Source organism: Silene latifolia, chromosome 11 (assembly GCF_048544455.1).
Source record: "Silene latifolia isolate original U9 population chromosome 11, ASM4854445v1, whole genome shotgun sequence".
NCBI lineage: Eukaryota > Viridiplantae > Streptophyta > Magnoliopsida > Caryophyllales > Caryophyllaceae > Silene > Silene latifolia.
The window spans coordinates 85,049,119-85,070,880 of record NC_133536.1 but is presented as its reverse complement, the minus strand read 5'-3'; the positions used below and the strand labels follow the sequence as shown (position 1 = coordinate 85,070,880).

Here is a 21,762-nt window from a genome sequence, read left to right as displayed (position 1 = left end):
GAGTCTAATAGAGTCCTTATGTCATAGGATAATAAATTACAAGTTTGGTTACGCGTCCAAGTCATTACCTAACGCCTAAAACTGAGTTTAATTGATGGAAAATAAAGTTTAGGGGTACACTTAGTGATAATGACAACAATTAGGGGTACCATTATGTTTTAAAAAGTATAGGGGTACCATGTAGAAAGTCGAAAAATTGAGGAGTACTAGGTAAAATATCCTTAATATTTTTAAATGAAGGGCAATTCTAGAATACAAGGGGTAAAATGCGCGGGATTTAGTAAAATAGTGCGCGGGATTTAGCGTGATAACACTCTAATCGATAAGCGGTGCAGAAAAACCACCAATCCACCATACATTAAAATCCGGGGAAGTGGCAAATAAGCCCCATACGTTTGACACTATGTGTAAATTAGCCCCACAACTTTCAACGGGTGCAAATTAGCTCCATAAGTTATACATGATGTGCAATTAAGCCCAAATACAAATTTTCAGGCCATTTTCTCACCGGAAAAAATTGACATGCCACCGGAAAGATGATTAGGATTGAGTTAAATAATTAAAAAATGAAAATAACAATTTTAATTAAGAAAAACCCACTTAATAAAACTACCTATTGCTGCTCAACTCGATCTCTCTCATATTCAACTTGCTCCTGCCTAATTAATTATTCTGTTCTCTTATTTGTATAATCGAGACCAAACTCTGAAATTTCATATACATGTAATTCTATCCTATCATCTCTCACATTCCGCTTGTATTCTCTTCAGCATTATTTTCATCTTCACAGCTGCTTTGGAAACTTGTTTTCATGCTAAAGTTGCTTACTACTGTCATTTTTATATGGAGCATTCAAGCTACTTAGAGTCAACAGGGTTCTGATAGTCAAATTTTGTTACAATGCTGTACTACAATCGAGTTCTTAGCATTTCTGGCAATTTTTCTTAATTAAAATTGTTATTTTCATTTTTTAATTATTTAACTCAATCCTAATCATCTTTCCGGTGGTATGTCAATTTTTTCCGGTGAGAAAATGGCCTGAAAATTTGTATTTGGGCTTAATTGCACATCATGTATAACTTATGGGGCTAATTTGCACCCGTTGAAAGTTGTGGGGCTAATTTGCACATAGTGTCAAACGTATGGGGCTTATTTGTCACTTCCCCGCATTAAAATCTCCATGGATTTAGGCATGATGATAACATGAATTGAAGTCGGTATTGAGTAAAAAAGCAAGCAAAAATAGGATCTAATTTAGGGTGAGCTGAATGGCAGACGAAGAGGGTGTGGAGACATCATCACCATCATCATCAAAAATGGGGGAGAATTATAGTAGGAGCTATGAAAATAATTGTAAGACCAAATCCAGAAGACTTTCTTCTTGTAAACAACAACAAGAAGAAGAAGGAGAAGTTAGCCATGATTCTCTATTCAATTCATTGGATGATGGTTGTCTTATGCACATCTTCAGCTTTCTCTCTCCTATTCCAGGTCTCTTTTTCCGAAATTAATTTATATTTGAATTCTGTATCTGGGTTTTCAAACCCTGCTTAGTTATACCAGTATTTGACTTTGTGATGTGAATTTTTATTTCTGGGTTGTCAAATCTTAATTGATTGGTCTTCTACAATTTGAGTCGCTTTCTTTATAGGCTATCAAATTGAGGGATGGAATTTCCGTCTTAAATAAGAATTTGTGTGGAATTTTATCATAAAATTGGAGACTTATTGCCGCTTGCTATTCAGTAAGTGTTTCTTTTGTTTGCAACTACCCATCTCTCCAAGTGATGTTAGTTTAACTTAAACATCTTCAAACTGTATGGTCAAATTGGTGTATGCTTTTACCTCAATTCTCTATATTTCAAATCCAGGCTGTAAGAGCTACCAATTTTGAAGCTCTTAAATGTTTCTTCCTCTGGTTTCTTTGTAAAACAATAGAAAACTCATTGCCAGCCTCTAATGCTTCTTGTTTATTCAAGTTTTTTTTTTTCTCTTTGTCTTGATAGATTTGAACCATAGAGTAGAAAAGATTGCATTTTTAATGGGATTCTTGTGGATTGTTATAATGGCTTACCGCTCACGTGAGTCACGTCACGTGTATTATTAAAAATAAGGGGTCGCTTTATGAGTTGTTGAGCTTTGTGATTCTTCAACTTGGGCTAACTCTACTAGGTCACCTTACGATGTGTTCTTGAGGTTTAAGGTAATTTGACCTTGTAATTCAGATGATATTCTTTCACAAATGAGCGTAACTGGGGTTATTTCCTGAGGTTAGGGACTTAGGGTCAGGTTTTTGTTGGGTTCTTACTCTCAGTTTAGTCAGTTTGAACGAAGAAAACAACTTCAAGCTTTTGGGTCCATTTTCAGCAATTCTCGTGTTGATATTCTGTTTTCTGGTTGTTCTAGTTGAATGTTATTTTATTTTATATTTTGGATCGTTTGTGTAAATGTATCACTTTGCAAGTATGTTGTCGTGATTATATTTATCAAATATTTGGTAACTCTTTGACCAACCACCGGATTTCATTGTTGATCCTATCAGATTACTTTCGGAGATTTTTTCTGCTTACTTTGTGTCCTTCGCTTTTGTCTTTTATGTTGAAAAGAATTCGTTATTTTGCAGTGATGGCCACAACATAGATGGTTTTTGATGGACCTACTTTATGTGTTTTTTCAGATTGATATTATGGTGTGTCAGTCTCTATGACATTGTTTTTGAGATTGCAGATCGTTATAACACCGCACTCGTTTGCCACAGATGGTGTTTTTTGGCATGCCACCCACGACTGTGGTTGCGAGTTGATCGAACTATTAAGGATCCATCTGAACCCGGCGTTTTTCCAAGTGTTGAAGCTGCAATTTCTGCTGCAAAGTGAGTGCTGTACTGATCAAGCTTGCCATATTTTGTTGTTTAAAAGACAGCTATAACGACAGACTCCTTGTCTTGTAGGCCTGGTGAAACCATCTTGATTGGGGCTGGAGGAGTTCATATTACTTCTAACATTCAAATCAGGAAGCCCCTCTGCCTGGTATATAATCCCACTCTAAACATGTCCTATGTGCATGCATGTAGGCCTGTCCTCTTAAACAACTTTCAAGATGCTTGTGTTTGGTTGTGTTCATGTCAGTAGGTATTGCAATTATCTACTTTGGCACTTCAGCTGGTTGTGGGTCTTGTGTGCAACATTGCGACATTCAACACCACAACACCTTTTTTTTGGTAAAATAGCAGCGACTAACATGGCACTGTGGCATCGACACTCAGTGCCATGTGCGACACTTCCAGCTGTGAGTTGGAGTAACATAAGTTAGCAGTTCAGTCTATAGGTGCTTTGGAGTAACATGAGTTCGGTTTCTCTTTTTGCTTCAGAGTTCTTCCGTTATGTGTCGGATTGCTGTTTGACTGCATAGGTTCTTGTTGCTAGGAATGTATTTCTCGGTTTGCTGTTTGGCTGTATAGGTGCTTGTTGTTAGGAATGTATCTGTCTAGAAAATTAGTACCTTTGAGGTGAAACATGTACAAGAAACGGTCTCTAATGACCGGTACCCTGGCCTACGTGATGTTAATCAGTAGGGCTATATATCTTGTGGCAACTAGCAAGATCTCATATATTTGAGCTGGACAACCTTGGCTCTTTAATCACACATTTACACTTTGTTAATGGAGTTACTCTAAGGATTAGTCATTTGATGTCGCTCTTTTTTTTTATCACACACTTGCACTTTGTTCAAATTGCGGGGGTCTTGAGAATTTTTAACGGGCTGCTAGACTATAAGAATGGAGATTCTTTCTTTTTCTTTTATTATTTTGTGAGTTCGTAGTTTGTACTTTATAATTATTGATCTCAAGCTTTTTATTTGTGTACAGGTTGGTGGAGGTGAACTTCCAGAAGAAACGACTCTCCTTTGTTCTCGGGGCTCCGACAGGTTTGCCAACATTCCTTTGTTGTGCCTTCTACTACTGTGATGTACGTATGAGTGGGCTCCCTTCAAACTGCCATCTTTTCGTCAACCAGCTTTTATGATAACAGAAGTTCTATTTAAAATACAAAAATACTCCGTAATTATTATGTGCACCTGTTAAACTCATCAGTCAGATATAGTCCATAGGAACCAGCCAATTAAACCATCTTGCTACTTGCTAGAGGAAAAAATTATCCAAGTAACTACATTGTATGGCCCTTTAACTACTTGAGAGAGTTCAAATATTTCATGACCTACACCGAACGAAGTTTGAAGGATGTGTGAAAAAGCTATTTCTGGGATTAACTACCATTCTCTAGTTCATTCCGTAATTGGGTTCGTTTCACATGTAATATTCCCTTGGAAATGAAATGACAACTCTGCAATGTGCGGTTTCTTTTCTTTTTGTTCCACAGTGCTTTGGAATTCTTTTCCGCTTGCAAAATTACCAACCTGACTGTGAAGGCCGAACTGGGTTGTTGCTTACTTCATAGGAGTGGAAGGCTGTTTATTGACACATGTTTGCTTCAATGCGAGACGAACCCTCTCGATTATCTTTCATGTCCAATAGTGTGCATGTCAACTGGGCCTAAGAAACTTTCATCCCCTCCTTCAAAGGCGCTAGGAGACGGTGTTACTGTCACTCGGTCTCGGATAGAAGGAGGGGCAAAGGCAGTTCTGACCAGTGGGACCCTGGTTTTGCAGAATGTTAGAGTTATTTATGGGCGCTCTTCAGTGTTCTTCTGGTTTGAAGTGGAGCACCAATGATGACAACTTCATTGTAACATTAGTAATTTAATTTGATAGTGTCTCAGCTTATTAGCATTGTCTGTCTTAATCTTATTCTTATATAGTTATATGTTGTATGTTATGCAATGTTCAATTATTTTTTAAAGGGCACTTGTATTTCATATGTTGAGGTCAAATAGCACCTCATGCTAGTAGGATCATTTTCACAATCTATGATATGTTTTAAGTGCGGATTCAGGTTGATGCAAACTGGAAGGATTCTTTTATCGCTGGTTTTGGGTGGGTTGTGTTCGCAAAAGGGGGGAAGTCAGATTTGAAGGAAGCATACAGAGTCGTGCTGGATCGCCTCTTCAAGCGGAAGCCGGGGGTGAAGAAAGCTATAGAGTGGGCTCAACGTGAAGGTGTTCTGCATTTGGAAGTTTCATCGGATTGTCTTCAACTTCTGACGCAGTGGGCACGAAAAGAGAGTATAAATCATCAGATCAAAGGAATCCTTGGAGACATCGCACTTTTATCTACTTCTTTTCATTGTCTATGTTTTAGCTATGTGTGCAGGAACCGTAACAGAAGAGCTCATGACTTGGCTAGACGGGCCATGAGTTTGCATTATGAATCTTTTTTAGCAGCTGCAAAAAAAAAAAAAAAAAAAAAGCGCTCTGTTAAAGTGTGTTGGTGACTTGTAAAGTAATTGTTAGTGACTTGTAAAGTCGTAAGGAAACTGCTCGACCTGGTGCGGTCACATTCAATAATTGACTTCTTTTACCATTTACACACTTTAGCATATCTTGTAGGATTTTTGTTAAAAACTACCTTTTATTTAGGGTCATTTGTGAACAACTACCTTTTATTTTATTTTTGGCTTTCAACTACCTTTCATTTCTTCATTTTGCGAAAGACTATCAAAAATTCACTTCCGCCGAAAAAAAGTCAACTTTCCGGCGTTGACTTACCATTTCATGTTGAATCTAACTCTTTATTTTATAACCCTAATAATAGATGATAAAGATTGATTAAATCCAACATTAATCACTTCAATTTGTCTATCTCTTACCCGAATCAAATTCCTAATCACCGAAACAAAATCATCATTGATATTAATCTTAACATGGTAAATAATTCTTCAACAATAATGATCTATTATGGCCTTGTTGGCAAAATTAACTCGTAGTGTTAACTATTCGAAAATAATCATGGATTCATTCTTTGGATAACTTGTGTGCTACTATCTCATTAGTTTTCGTATACCTACCATCTTACCATGAAGAGAGAAATAAAGTACTTTAATATGACTTAGATGGACAGTAGTTTGATAAATCATGACTAGTCTATAAGGTTGTTGAAATGTAAGGTGAATGTGAAAGTGGTAGTAAAGGTGACAACGGAGATGGAGATGAAGATTGAGATGGTGATGCATTGGTATTGCTTTGAACAAACTTTTGATAAGGTGTTGGGCATGTAGAAGAGCTTTTTTGGATTTTGTTGGGTGAACAAAGGGAGAACTATGTATGGGTTATATGTGTGAAAAAGGGAGAAAAGAGCAAGTCAACGCCGAAAAGTTGACTTTTTTTCGCCGGAAGTAGATTTTTGGTAGTCTTTCACAAAATGAAGAAATGAAAGGTGGTTAAAAGCCAAAAATAAAATAAAAGGTAGTTGTTCACAAATGACCCTAAATAAAAGGTAGTTTCTAACAAAAAACCCTATCTTGTATTCAAGTATATCAAGGGGTTGTTTGGTTCATGGGGGAATTAATTTCATGTGGGAAATAGAAATTCACATGAATTGAGTTCCTACATATAATTCATGGGAAATATCCAAAACTTGTTTGGTTGCCATCAAGGAATTGACACTTCCCATGAAATAAATTCCTGTATGTTGTTTGGTTGGATAACTCAATTCCTATGAATTTTTGTTGTAAATACTATTTTACCCTTTTGCTAAAATTTATTACTTCACCCTTAATTCATATATATGACATACAAAATTTGATCTTAGCTTACAAGATTTAACAACATGAAAAAAATGAATATGTCCGGATATTCTCATTTATTATCAGAAAATCTAATAAAAATAAAATAAAGTAGCTTAAATTATAAAAAACTATGTTTCAAATTAGGACTTAATTATAACACGATCTTCAAAAGAACAACATAACTTTTAAAAGAGTTCAATTAAACCAACTCAAAAACACAATAATCCGCAAGTTTGTAATCCAATGTCTCGAGGAGAAGTGAGCTATCACTTATTCGCATGATCAGGAATCAATAAGCCTTGCACATAAGCAAATTTGAAATCATCTGGAAGGCTGAAAAAAAAAAATCAACTTCAAGGGGGTTTGTAGCGATTTGTTTTGATGCTGATATAACCTGAGCGGGAGTCCCTAGCGACAATCCTTAACTGAAAACAAAGCATACAAGAGCAATCTTACAGAGTTACAGTCATGATAGCAGAAGAGCACAGCAGTAAAACAAATATAATAATCCATAAAATTAAAGTGAGATATGTATGATTCTACTAGGTACAACAAGCTTTAGATGACAAAATAACATCACATATTTAATAATGAAAACAATTGCACAGGAGGAAAAAAAAGGGAGTAGGGGAGAGAGAAAGATAGAGGAAAAAAAAGGGAATAGGGGAGAGAGAAAGATAGAGAGTACCTGTTGAAGTGATGAGGAAAATTGCACAAGAGAAAAAAAAAGTTGTGTGAAGAACGAAGATGACGGCAGAACGGTAGATAGAAGAGGTAGAAAATTAAATTGTTGTGTTTTTAATAGGGGTAGAATAATAAAACATTACTTACAAAAAACACAGGAATTGGGAATGACCAAGGGGGGGTTGGTCAGCCACTTCCTACATGATGTAGGAATTAGAGTTCCTATGGAACTCTAGATTCCTCCATTTTGGAAAAAAATGGGTAACCAAACAAGAGGCTTAAATCTCAATTCATGGGATTTTGGAATTCCTGTGTTTTTCTGAGGCAACCAAACAACCCCCAAGTATTGTGAATTTGTGATATAAGTTCTGGTAGTAGTGTGAGTGTCGTACACGAATCTCTGACCTTGGTTGTGTTCTGCTAACTTCAAATACGAATGTTCAAAATCCTACGATTGCAAATTTTAGGAGGCGTTCATGGCTTCATGTTCAGCACTCAGCAGCCCATTTTATTTGTCAGAATTCAGAAAGCCTTACTATTCTCAAACTGGAGCTTGAATGCTTGATCAAGGGTATTGATCACCGAACGCTTCTAGTCTAGTAAAAAAGTGAGCAGCTTGAATTGAACTGACTCTTATCATATCAATCATGTAAATACGTTGTTTTGGCTTGTCTCACGTCCAAAATTCTTTGCAATTTCGTAATGCATCTCCGTATCTCAATTCTTCGTGATTTTATCGTGTTTCCATCCTGCACCATTTACGCTGCGAACTGAAAAAAAAATAAAAAATTACGCTGCCAAACTTCACACATTTATCGGATTAGCCACTGTATGAAGAGTGTAATTGCGTGATCCAACCATACGCCATATCGATTCCATTCCGTACGAGTATGAAAATGTATTCTAAATTTAAAACTCCCTCACTCATCCTCTCATACATAAACCGTTATAACTTTGATTACTCGTTTTTTTAAAAACGTATTGTGCCCGAATCCAAATCAAACCAAACCAAATCAAACCATGTATATATACAGTAGGTCTTATGAGAGACCGTTTCTCACTAATTTAGTGGAGGACATAATAGGAAAAAAAAAATTCATTGGGCCCATCACCCCATAACGTGAGAGGTCTCTCAATAACGATATTGAGAGACCGTCTCTCCGAATTTTTTGTGATATATAATTTTTCGACCGATTTGAGATGTAATATTATTAATATATATATACTCGAAAAAATCAAAAAATCAAAAAAAAACTAAAGTAATTAAACGCACCTCTCAAACTCTCAATTGCACATTATATCTCCCACAAAATCTCATTAAAGACGGCACGTATCCGTCCCCCTATCCATTTTATGAGTGACATTACCCGTCACTTGCTCCGACTCGTCTTCAACAAGACTAACTGGTTAGTCTCTCAATTGCACAAACAGACCCAATCTCTCAAATCAACCTGGTACACCTTCTAGTTTCTCAGTTCCGCCACACAATTGTGTCTATCAAGGTAATATCGTCTGTCTCTTTCCTATTCTTCGTTTTCTTTTTTTTTTATTTTCGTACTTGTTTAATTTTCAATTAAAGTTGTAACTTGTAGATATTTATTTAAATGTTTCAATTAAAGTTGGATTAATTAGTTTCAATGGTATCCTGGGTGATTAAAATGTGTCAAGTTTAACTAATAAAGCTTGTCAATTTTGTTTAATTAGAATTGTTCAAACTGGAACATCATTTTAGAATTGTTGATATTATGATGTTTAGTACTATAAAATTATAATTTAGATAATTTGTAATGATGGCGATAATACAAAAATGATCAATTCATATGCGGTGTTTCTTACAAAATTCTATGACGACTAAGCATCTTCGTTGTTCCTTTTATATACGGAGTAAAAGCAAGGATTGTTCATTAATCATTAGCTAAGCCAATGATTAGTTAGTAATTAGGAATTCAAGCAGGAACCCATGTTTCCCTAGCGGATGCTTACTCTTTACAAACACCAAGCTTGATTGCAATTACGGCCTGGCCGGGGTATAGACCTTACTTCGTCAACAATTTGTTATGTGCATAACAGTTTAACAAATTAATAACAGAATTGGTTAGAATTGGCGGGAAAATTAGTTAGCTAACAGCTGGCCATTAGTTGTTAGAGTTTGTTATGCATTACTATAGTATAAATAGCATAACTAGTCATTCATTTTGGATTATCAATTGTAATATTCATTCTTACATTTCTCTCTTCCAATTCTCCAATCTTGTAACAACTAATCATTCAATAATAACAAACTTTTGGCTCGATTGTTTTCTATCAATTAGCAATCCTGCAATTGTTTCTTGGATTTCTTCGATTAATTCCTAGAAGTCTATTCCAAGTGGTATCAGAGATTCGCTCCTGGCAATCTCCTGAATCATTCTGGAAATATCCCAATATCTTTTACAAAAACTCCATTAAAATAGCTGTGCAACAATGGCGGCAAAAGCTCAGGCAGCCATGGATGAATTCCAGAAAAGTTTGAAGGAATCATGGACTGAGTTCTTAGCAGAACAGCAGAGACAACAGAATGAGTTCAGGGAGGAAATGCGTGCTCAAAGGGAAACAATGTTGAGGATTACGAACCAATTTCAGGAAATGGGTACCAAGGTTATCACTTTGGAAAAGAATGTATCCAACAATGGTGGAAATCTTAACCATAACAATGGAGGGCAATTTAACTCAAATTTTGCAAGGTTCTCGAAAATTGAGTTTCCAAGATTCAAGGGTGAGGATGTTCAAGGTTGGGTTTATAGGTGTGAGCAATTCTTTGAAGTAGATGCTACAAATGACAACTTGAAGGTGAAGTTAGTATCCATACATTTGGAAGGGAAAGCTCTACTTTGGCATCAATCTTTGATGAAGACAACTCCACAAGGGGTATGGCCTGTTTGGGAGGTGTACAAGGCTGCAATTCTGGCAAGATTTGGGAATCAACCTTATGATGATCCAATTTCTGAACTCATGAACCTGAAACAATCCGGGAATATAGAGGCATATCAGGAAAAGTTTGATGCACTTCTGATAAGAACAGATTTAACAGAGAAACAGGCAATTAGTTGTTTCTTGAGTGGGTTACAGTCGGATATCCAAAGCACAGTAAGAATGTTCAAACCTCCAACTTTAATTGATGCTTATACTTTAGCCAGATTACAAGAAAATACATTATCTTGCATTAATAAAAGACATAAACCCATTTTGGATAAACCTATGACTAAACCCTTTTCACCACATCAGTCACAGTGGAATGGTGCTCCAAGGGCACCTGTCAACACAAAGCCACCTTTCAAAACAATAAGAACACCATTGACTCCTGAATTTGTGGCTGAAAGGAGAGCAAAGAATTTATGTTTCTTTTGCCCTGAAAAATTTGTAGCTGGTCATAAATGTGCAACTCAATTGCATAGCATTGAGGTTATTACAATTGCAGAAGGAGAGGAGGAAGAATTACTGCAGTTTACACAGGAAGGTGTTAATGAGGAGTTACCTCCTTTAATATCCTTAAATGCCATTACTGGAAATGCTGCTTTTCAAACAATGAGGGTTACAGGGAAGGTGCGTGGGAATTCTCTGAATATTCTCATAGATTCAGGGAGCACACACAATTTTTTGGATGAAAACACAGCAAGGAAACTGGGATGTAGGATTGTGTCAAGCTTTCCAGTTGCTGTTTCAGTGGCTAATGGGGAAAGCATTTACAGCAAATCCATGGTCAAGCAATTTGAGTGGCAGCTGCAAGGGGAGAAATTCCAGACTGACATTATGTTGGTACCCTTGGGCACATGTGACATGGTATTGGGTGTGCAGTGGCTGTCTTCATTGGGTCCTGTGTTATGGGATTTTCAACAGCTGAGAATGCAGTTCCAGTACAAGGGGAAGAAACATGTATTGAGAGGGGGAAAGCTTGGGCCTGTGGACTGGGTGAATGACAAACAGCTGCAATCCCTTATTGTCAAGGCACCAAATCCTCAATTGTTTGCAATATCCATCCAGACAACAGAGGAAAACCTTTCCTCTGCAGGTACTCTAATACCTCCTGCAATACAAAGTATTTTGGAAGAATTTGATGATATTTTTAAGACCCCAACTGAACTACCTCCTCATAGAACTCATGATCATCAAATTCACCTTAAAGAGGGAACTGTCCCCATTAATGTGAGACCATACAGGTATCCAGTTGTTCAAAAGGATGCCATTGAAAACATTGTGAAAGAAATGTTAGAGTCTGGAGTGGTTAGACCAAGTCAAAGCCCTTATTCATCTCCTATTGTACTTGTTAAGAAAAAAGATGGTACATGGAGGCTTTGTATAGACTATAGAGAGCTCAATAAATGCACTGTCAAAGATAAGTTTCCCATTCCAGTTATAGAAGAACTGTTGGATGAGCTACATGGAGCTGTAATTTTTTCTAAAATTGATCTTAGGTCTGGGTATTGGCAAATTAGAATGAACCCAAATGATATTCCCAAAACTGCCTTTAGGACACATGAGGGTCACTATGAATTCTTGGTCATGCCATTTGGTTTAACCAATGCTCCCTCAACCTTCCAACATCTTATGAATACTATTTTCAAAATTCATTTGAGAAAGTGTGTCCTAGTATTTTTTGATGACATATTAATATACAGTAAGAGTTTGGAGGAACATGCCCAGCATGTGAGAATGGTGTTGGATATTCTTAGACAGCATACACTATTTGCTAAAATGTCTAAGTGTGTGTTTGGGGCCTCAGAAGTGGAGTACTTGGGTCATGTTATTTCTGGTAGGGGTGTGGAAACTGACCCTGCCAAAATCAAGGCCATGGTGGACTGGCCAGAACCAAAGAATGTCAAGGAATTAAGGGGATTTTTAGGCCTTACTGGATATTACAGAAAATTTATTCAAGGGTATGGCATTATCAGTAAACCCTTGACCAATTTACTGAAGAAAAATGGGTTTAAATGGAATGAAATGGCTACTGCAGCATTTCATAAACTAAAAGGGGCAATGATCAAGGCTCCAGTACTGGCCCTCCCTAATTTTACAATGGAGTTTGTGGTGGAAACAGATGCATCTGACAGTGGTATGGGTGCTGTGCTTACACAAAATGGTCATCCTATTGCTTACATTAGCAAGGCTTTTTCCCCAAAAACACAAACCAATTCTACTTATGAGAAAGAGTTGATGGCTGTTATATTTGCCATTGAAAAATGGAGACCTTATCTCAGTGGGAGACATTTTAAGATTAAAACTGACCACTTTAGTCTTAAATATTTGCTGGAACAGAAAATAACCACAGCATTCCAGAGTAAATGTTTGCCTAAGTTGTTGGGTCTGGATTATGAAATTGTGTATAGGAAGGGCAAGGAAAATGGTGCTGCTGATGCCCTTTCTCGAGTACATTGCAAAGAGTTAATGTCCCTGATTTTATCACAAATAAGTACTGAACTTCAACAGCAAATCCACAACAGCTGGCAGAATGATGTACACTCACAGTCACTAATTCAGCAAATACAGGCTGGGCAGCCTAGGGCACATTACTCATGGTCTCAGGGGGAATTAAGGAGGAAGGGAAAGTTGGTAGTAGGGGACAATGAGGAATTAAGGAAAAAAATTATTTCCTTATTACATGATGCACCAGTAGGAGGGCATTCAGGGGTTCAAGCTACTGAGAAAAGAATTACAGCACTGTTCTATTGGAAAAAAATCAAAAAAGATGTAAGGAATTATGTCAGGAAATGTAGCATTTGTCAACAGTGCAAACCTATCTTAGATAAACCAGCAGGCCTGTTACAACCACTCCCTATTCCACAGGCCATTTGGACTGATATTTCTATGGACTTTATAGAGGGATTACCTAAGTCACAAGGGAAAGACTCTATATTGGTGGTGGTGGATAGGCTTAGCAAATATGCACACTTTGTGTTATTAAGCCATCCCTTTACTGCAGTATCAGTGGCTCAGGTATTTCTGGATCAAATTTTCAGACTACATGGCATGCCTAAGTCAATTGTATCTGATAGAGATAAGGTTTTCACAAGCAATTTTTGGAAGGAACTCTTTAGATTACAACAAGTGGATCTTCTCATGTCTTCTAGCTATCACCCTCAGACGGATGGGCAAACTGAAGTGGTCAATAAATGTTTAGAGACCTACTTAAGATGCATGACAGGAGAAAGGCCAAAAGATTGGGCACAGTGGATTCCATTGGCTGAATGGTGGTACAATACCACTTATCACTCTTCTGCTCATACTACTCCCTTTGAGATTGTGTATGGTCAATCCCCAAGTCTTCATCTACCATATGTGATGGGGGACAGTGCTGTGGAACTAATTGACAGAAGTTTGGTTGCAAGAGAGGAATGTTTGAAGATGCTCAAATTCCATCTGAAAAGAGCTCAGAACAGAATGAAGAATCAAGCAGACAAGGGAAGGAAAGATAAGGAATTTCAGGTGGGGGACTTTGTGTATGTGAAGTTGCAACCCTACAGGCAAAAATCTTTGGCTTCTAGATCTTCTGCTAAGATATCACCTCGATATTTTGGGCCATTTTCTGTCATTAACAGGGTTGGTGCTGTTGCATACAGACTACAACTACCTCCTGAAGCAAAAATATATCCTGTTTTTCATATCTCTGTGTTGAAGAAACATGAGGGCCCTTTACCAACAGTCTGTTCTATTCCAGATGTTGATGAACAGCAACAACTAAGGGCAGAGCCTTTGGTTGTCTTAAGCAGGAAAATGGTTAAGAAGGGAAATCAGGCAGTGGTTTATGTTCTCATACAGTGGTCAAATGGAGATGTTGCTGACGCTACTTGGGAACCCTATGATGATATAGCAAGAAGATTTCCTGAGTTTAATTTGGATGCAGCTTGAGGACAAGCTGAAATTTAAGAGGGGTGGATTGTTATGTGCATAACAGTTTAACAAATTAATAACAGAATTGGTTAGAATTGGCGGGAAAATTAGTTAGCTAACAGCTGGCCATTAGTTGTTAGAGTTTGTTATGCATTACTATAGTATAAATAGCATAACTAGTCATTCATTTTGGATTATCAATTGTAATATTCATTCTTACATTTCTCTCTTCCAATTCTCCAATCTTGTAACAACTAATCATTCAATAATAACAAACTTTTGGCTCGATTGTTTTCTATCAATTAGCAATCCTGCAATTGTTTCTTGGATTTCTTCGATTAATTCCTAGAAGTCTATTCCACAATTCCATATTAAGGTTGTATGGAAGCTCCATTTCTGGAAGGATTTGATGTCATATTTTCTCTGGGATAAGTTTTTCAAGTATCAGACATGATTAAAATTGTGGCATCATATCGTGGTTATTGGTCATTTTTGTTTGGCTTTTTGGGTATTGCCAATGCGTTGTCACCACCGCTGCATGCGCTGACTCTCAACTCTGTCTGAACCTCTAATGGAATCTTTTGTGCAAACTAGTACCCAAGTTGTCTATATTGAGCAATGTTTGATGGATTTGAACTTGTTGTACAAATCCGACTGAATACCGAACCATGCAACATTGTTGGTGACCATTGTGTGCCACTTTTATGGACAAAGTATCTCCTTGTGGTTTGCTGTACTGTTTTTGTGAGCTGCCTCTTTGTGCTTGTTTAATTACTTTTAGCCTATTTTGATTTACTTGGGTTCATTGTTAAGAAATTATGTTGAATTCTATCAACCACTTCGACTAGGGATTTATAATGAATTAACAAATTTGAGGCTCCCACTCAAAGCACAGTGGGTAAATTCATTTACAGTCTTACACTCCCTGGTTCCCCTTAATCAAAATCATCAAGTATTACTCATGAAAATACTTGGCAATGTTGTAATAGAGGATTCAAGAGTTGGAAAATCGAACTAAATTTGCCTACTAAAAAAAAGAAATGTCGTGTATTATTTTCTAGTATATCGATGCGGGAGTGAAGTTGATTGTGTGGAGTGATTTACTATGGTCCATATTATTCAGGTTTGTTTGAATCAATTTGATGTCTCTATAGGTGAGCCATTTAGGAGATATAGAATTCACATATTGAAATTTTAAAACAGGGAGAATACACAGTAGTTTTCAAATTCCTTGTGTTTTTAGCTTTCTTTAGGAAAAATTTGTTCATTTTATAGTAGTTGATTTACATTAGTGCGTCATTTTTTCCTGTGAACCTACAGCTATAAAGGTATTTTTTTTATTGCTCATTGACTCCCTAGGTGCTCGTTGACTCTCATTGCGTGCAAAGACTAAAATATTTGTTTATGGATAAGCTGGTATCTATTGGAGATAATAGACCTGAAGATGTTCGTTGGCTTCTCTCACTATCCGAGCCAGAGCTAGTAAGTGAAACGGAATCATTCATTAATGAGAGTTTTTTCAATATCATACTGTTGCTCCCCATATTTGAGTTGCTTCAACAAAAGGATTTGTTTATTTGTAGTGATTTTCTTGGTTCAGTTTATTTGTATCATTTATTCCTTGTGTAATTATAGCTACCCCTGGATGTCTTCTCTCTTATGATACAAATGTGTAGTGATTACAGGTTAGGGGCTTCGGTTCCCTTACCTAGTTTCCTTGCATATTTCCCTTTTCCAGTTGCTTTGATCATGAACTTGCCTCTGTTTAGTGTTTTCTAATACATTCACAATGGAATCGTACCATCATGAAGTTTATTTTTCTCTGTTTCGACCTTAAAATCTTATTCGCGCGCCTATCTTTCACTTTATTGAACTTAAAATTCAGGCTATCAAATAATCAGACCTCTCATCTCAACTTCTATATGTTCACAATTATCAGTACTGCAATGGTTGGTGTCAATCCTTCTTTTTGCTGTAAAATGTCACTATGCTTATTTCTGTATAACTTTTTGGTAAAATTTACATTATAGTTTTCCAAATTGTGAAAAGCAATGTTTGAGCTCCTATATCTTACATATGAATTTTGGAAAATAGCATTTGCTTGTTTCTTCTTCTCCATAGTGTATATGCTTCCGTTTTCCCTTTCCGGAGGCTAAGGTTAGATATGACTATGTACTAAATCTTTGTTTCCATCGGTTCTTGCGGTATGACGTTGCTTATTAAATGAGGTTCAAATTGTGGTTGCAAACCTTTTATAACTTGGTTGTGACATGCAGTCCATAAGTAATACGGAATACCACCTCCATCTTATGTATATTGTCCTCATTTGTTTGTGGTCAACCAAAGGCAACTTTGACCGATAATTTCTCCAATTATATGTAGTAGTGCAATATAAAATTTGCCAAATATGATTTTTATCTAAACCAACATTTTTCATATCATCATATTTGAAAAGTTATGGATATTGTTTATTGGGAGAAACTTATTGGTCAAATTTAATATCGTTTAATGACCTAAGTCAAATGGAGACAATATAAAATGAATGGTAGTTTTCTAGAGCTTTTGTGGCTTCTCTTGCCGTGGCTTTTGGCTGGCCTGTTGTCAGCAATTCAGCATGAGCCGGCCCTTCACCTCCACAGCTATACTAGCAACAACTAGCTTTTCTTCACTGGTTCCCATAAGTTTTAACTATTTGAAGTAGGGAGTTGGTGTAATACTTCTTTTGCAAGTATGGGAGAAGAAAAAACTTTATACCAATGAATCGGCCATGAATTAATCTGTGATCTTTCAACATGTCTAATGACTGGTCCTTGCTTTGTGTGTGTTAACTTTTAAGAGCGAAAAATTATTGATCATCTGATGCTCTCTTGCCATGTGTTACGTGTGTCTTATCTTTACTATATTTGTCTTTCCCCTTGTTTGGGGTGAGGTATGTTTGCCTAGGCAAGACCAAGGTTTGGCTTGGACAAGTTTGGAAGATGGTTTCTATTTTGCAGTGTACATTAATGAGCAGAACTATCGTTGTTTTTAGGAATTCCCTATTTACGAAATGTATCGGTATAAAGCCTCCTTTATGTACGGGAGTTACCTTCCGAAAAGATGTTACCATTTTTTTTCTCTTTTCTTTCTCTCTACTTGACATGAAAGAGAATGTCAGAGAATGTCACATTATCGATAATGTGTAACTTGCTTAACCGAATTTGCTAGTCCCATGGAATTCCTGTTTTTTATCCACCGTATAGTGAATTAGTTCTGCACTTCGCGAATTCACCGTGGTATACTGAATTTGTTGTTCTAATCTACACTTCTGCTAATCATCATAATGCATTCTGTGTATCTAAGGGTAGCGAATTTTGTCTTCCAATACATTCTCACTTTTGAGTCGTTTAAGAATATTCCATTTTCTGTAGATTCCGTTTCAATTTTTGTCTGTATGGTTTTGAAGGATATACGTCAGTTATACTGAAATGGTCTGACATATAAATTTTTGGTAGCTTAGTTTAGCATTACATGATTATTCAAAAATACTGGTGTATATATTAGTATATGTCTCCTACATTTGCATAAAATTAATTAGATACGATATCGGGATACTAATATTGTTGCTGATGTTCAGTATTCTTGTACCGTAGATTGTAACGCACTGATAGATCGAGATTTTGACTTTTGTGCTGCACATTTTCACAGGACCTCGTAATAAGCTTGAAGGAACTTGCGCTTCAACGTGCAAAAGTCGTCGGCCATGAAAATTTAGCCTATAAATTTGATCTGAAAATCCTTCGGGCCTTGAGTATGATCTCTCTCTCTCTCTCTCTCTCTCTCTCTCTCTCTCTCTCTCTCTCTCTCTCTCTCTCTCTCTCTCTCTCTCTCTCTCTCTCTCTCTCTCTCTCTCTCTCTCTCTCTCTCTCTCTCTCTCTCTCTCTCTCTCTCTCTCTCTCTCTCTCTCTCTCTCTCTCTCTCTCTCTCTCTCTCTCTCTCTCTCTCTCTCTCTCTCTCTCTCTCTCTCTCTCTCTCTCTCTCTCTCTCTCTCTCTCTCTCTCTCTCTCTCTCTCTCTTGTCAGTTGCATAAGCATTTGCCCGTTTCCATTATTCAGAAGCTGGTTAGTTAAACATATCTGGACTTCTTTTTTCGATGTGTAGCATGTCAAGTTACCAGTAGTGACAGTTTTTCATATGATGTAATTTCATTTTCATCCAGGTTCTGTTGTATGCAGGTTACATTTTGTTGCAACATGTCCGAGACCAAATTAACGACTTGCAATTTACTGGAGTTGATGGATTGAAAGAAATGTTGGATGAGTGTAATTTAAATAAACTGGATTTGGGTGATAAGGCTAGTTTAGAAGATGTGCAGGATAAATAAGAAGCGATTTTGGCGGCTTCACTGAAATATTCCACATCACTTTCCAGATGTGGTATTTAAGCGGTTGTGGATCGACTTTGAATCAATTTCTTGCGAGCCCAGTAGTGAAATACTGGTCGCGTTCATTGTATAAGTCAAGCCGAAGACAAATTGGCAATGCACCTGTGTCAAAGGAAGAAACGCGAGAAAAGAACAAGGGCAAAATGCTGGTCATACGTTTTGGTGCGCTGGTCGAGTGTTTGCAGCTTCATTGGCATTGAAAGCGGAAGTTGTGTGGAGAACTAGTCATTGTGTTCTTGTTATAATCCTTTCGAGTTCAGTATCTGTCAGTTGTTAGAAAGTTTTAACCTTTCCTCCTAGATAAATGAGGGCTGTTTACTATTAGTGAGAGATTTTTTTTTAGAAAACTGAGATTTAAGGGGTGAGCAAATGAGCAATTTTAGAGAGGTTCTCCCAACCTTCTCTTTCGTCACTCAAAGCCTTGTCATCTTCATTACCAACTCCCTCTACCATGCACTCAAATAGACATTCCTTGTCATCATCACACCACTTTTTTTTTTCTTTTTTTTTTTTTTTCTACTATAAATAAGGGCTTGCTTGGATTAAGGGTAAAAGGGAGGGGAAATGAATAGGGGAGTGATATGCAAGGTGCGTTTCAATCTCCTCAAGCACACAAGATTCATCCCATTCAATGTCTAGATTTCTTTTTTTTTTTTTTTGGCAGAATGTCAACATTTCATAAGGCATATTCATACACTCCTCTTTGCATGCGCCATCAACAATCTCAAATCCATGTTCCTCAAAATGAGCGATATTCATCAATTCCTAACTTATCATCGCATTATCGTTCTATTGGATTCTTCTTGATAATACATTTTCAATTCATACATAAATCATTGACAAGATTCTTATCAAGGGTCACAATTTTCGACTCATTTTTGAGCATTTCTAACCTTTTCGGAGGTCCCTCGATCGATTTGAGCATTTCTGACCTTTTGGAAGGTCCCTCGATCGACTGTAATACTACGCTGAACATGGAGTACTCGGTCGAGTGTACGACTGTAATACTACGCTGAACATGGAGTACTCGGTCGAGTAGGTTGCACTCGACCGAGTACGATGTTGGGTGTTTTTAGTCAGGCTTCTAACTTGGGGGCACTCGATCGAGTATGGATGACACTAGGCCGAGTAGAGTGTACTCAGTACTCGACCGAGTGTCCGGTCTAGCACGATTTTTTTCCACGGTTTTGATTAGAATTATAATACCCCGTATTTTATAACTATATATTTTATATTGTTTCTACGAATTATGTATGTGACGGAATAATAAGTTATAATAATAATAATCAATCAATCAATATATATATATATATATATAGAGTGAGCATCCCATGAGTCTAGCATCTTAGATGAGTCTAGCATATCAATAAGAACCATTGGATCTAAAAATCCAACGCGCCTCATTGCTCCACGTCTCCTAAAAATTTGTGCGCTGAATATTAAAAGAGGAAGTCAAACGATACTTCTCATATTTAACAACTCTGTTTCTCTCTCTAAAAATCTCTCGCTCTCTCTCTAATCAGTTAAAGCACATTAATTGGTGAACCTGAAAAAATAACTTTCTGTCTAAACTCTCTCTTACCAGGAAAAAAACCTCCAAAAGCAACCAAATTCTTCAATAAATCTTCAAAAACATCAACTTAAGATCTTCAAGTTGTTCAATCGCGAGTCTAATACTTCCGTTTCAACATAATAAAGAGGTATAAATCGATTATCTTTATGCGAATTTTTTAGAAATTGTTTTATTGTGTTTAATGTTATCACATAATTTAAACTTTAATTTGTAAGTTGTTATTGTCGATTTTGAATGATACGAAGAAAATGTTCAATTTGATTGTTGTTCTTCTAGATCTAGGGTTAATATTTTGCTCGAACTGAGTAATTGATTTTTCGCCAAAAAATTAGGTTTAATTTGATTGTTGTTGTTCTAGATCTAGAATTATATACATAAACTGACAATTGATTGTATGTTCGCTTTTTCGAACTTAGAAATTCGAAAATTAATTCTCGTTGTTGTTGTTGTTGTTGTTGTTGTTGTTGTTGTTGTTGTTCTTTGTTTTGTTCTTCATGATGTTAATGTCGATTTTATGTTTTCCAACTGTTTGTGCGAAAAAATTAGGGTTAAGACATGATAAAATTCAGTAATAATGTTCGTTTTATTTTGTGCTTGTTAAATTGCGATTTATCAAATTAACTTTTGTAAAATACTCGACACCTATTATCAGTAATAATGTTATTTAAACATTATTATTATTGTTGCATTTTCACTATAACACTTTGTAATAATGTTATTTGTAATATTGTTCTTGTAACATTGTTCTTTGTAACATTATTATCGTAACATTATTACTACATGCCATGATATAACTATTATTGAGGAATCGTTAGATTCTTGTTGAATCCAACTCAAATATTATTATAACATTGTATATTTGATATTGTATGATTTAACTCAATTAAATTTGTTGGTATAACATTGTTATTAACTTACAAGAGATGTTGATCACTAATGATGGACCATTGGCTTTCACATATATTTTAATTATTAATGGTCGAATGTTTTATTTTGAATGTCGAAATTTTGAAGAAGAAGGTTTGAGAATAAACCAACATAAAACAAGGCTCGCAAAGAGACGATGTATACAAAGAAGAGAAAGACGCTGACGAATCAATCATGAAGATATGAGTGAAAAAGGAAACGTTCTTGAAGTTAAAATGCTATTAGAGACTTTTAACGTTATGTGTGATTATGATGTAAACTTGTTGTAAACTTTTCACATTACTGTAATGGGGTATTGCAAATCATTTTAGCATATCGGGATCAGTTTGACTAGTGTGTATTCACTTGCCTTTTATCTTGTGCAAATAATTTAAGTTTGAACTTTTAACATTGTTTTAGTGTTACTTTGATGAATCAATATTGTTACCATAACATAATTACTGTATCATTATTACTTTAATGAGTAAATGATGTTAGAGTAACACTTGTTACTTTCAAGATGAGAAAAATTAATCTCTAACATTACATTTTAGAACTACATTATACACCGTCTTATATAATAAACGAACTAAATAATTATTATTGTAACATTGTTGTCATTTAACATAAT

The 21,762-nt window shown here is 36.3% G+C and overlaps 2 protein-coding genes across 3 annotated transcripts; both read left to right on the top strand.

Annotated features, from left to right (window-relative positions):
• Nucleotides 1–1,167: 1,167 nt before the first annotated feature.
• On the top strand, nucleotides 1,168–4,958 carry LOC141611774 (F-box protein SKIP5). The gene is made up of 5 exons (XM_074430394.1): nucleotides 1,168–1,491; nucleotides 2,727–2,871; nucleotides 2,950–3,028; nucleotides 3,868–3,926; nucleotides 4,379–4,958. The coding sequence occupies exons 1-5, from the start codon at nucleotides 1,269–1,271 to the stop codon at nucleotides 4,728–4,730; spliced, it is 858 nt and encodes a 285-aa protein (XP_074286495.1). The 5' UTR covers nucleotides 1,168–1,268; the 3' UTR covers nucleotides 4,731–4,958.
• Nucleotides 4,959–8,636: 3,678 nt separating this feature from the next.
• On the top strand, nucleotides 8,637–19,064 carry LOC141611773 (uncharacterized). 2 transcript variants are annotated; one of them, XM_074430393.1, is made up of 4 exons: nucleotides 8,637–8,867; nucleotides 15,589–15,711; nucleotides 17,917–18,019; nucleotides 18,428–19,064. In XM_074430393.1, exons 2-4 carry the CDS (start codon nucleotides 15,634–15,636, stop codon nucleotides 18,478–18,480), a joined length of 234 nt encoding a protein of 77 aa, XP_074286494.1. In that variant the 5' UTR covers nucleotides 8,637–8,867; nucleotides 15,589–15,633; the 3' UTR covers nucleotides 18,481–19,064. The 2 variants fall into 2 exon arrangements, with proteins under 2 accessions (XP_074286494.1, XP_074286493.1); XM_074430392.1 differs by having other exon boundaries at nucleotides 8,642–8,867; nucleotides 18,444–19,064.
• Nucleotides 19,065–21,762: the final 2,698 nt, after the last annotated feature.

Excerpts from the sequence above, each read along its gene's own strand:
- LOC141611774 (XM_074430394.1), top strand. The coding sequence starts at position 1,269 with ATGGCAGACGAAGAGGGTGTGGAGACATCATCACCATCATCATCAAAA. Across the intron at positions 1,492-2,726 it reads CTTTCTCTCTCCTATTCCAG|ATCGTTATAACACCGCACTC; the intron begins GTCTCTTTTTCC and ends TTGAGATTGCAG. Across the intron at positions 3,927-4,378 it reads TGTTCTCGGGGCTCCGACAG|TGCTTTGGAATTCTTTTCCG; the intron begins GTTTGCCAACAT and ends TTTGTTCCACAG.
- LOC141611773 (XM_074430392.1), top strand. The coding sequence starts at position 15,634 with ATGGATAAGCTGGTATCTATTGGAGATAATAGACCTGAAGATGTTCGT. Across the intron at positions 15,712-17,916 it reads CACTATCCGAGCCAGAGCTA|GACCTCGTAATAAGCTTGAA; the intron begins GTAAGTGAAACG and ends ACATTTTCACAG. Across the intron at positions 18,020-18,443 it reads GAAAATCCTTCGGGCCTTGA|GTTACATTTTGTTGCAACAT; the intron begins GTATGATCTCTC and ends TGTTGTATGCAG.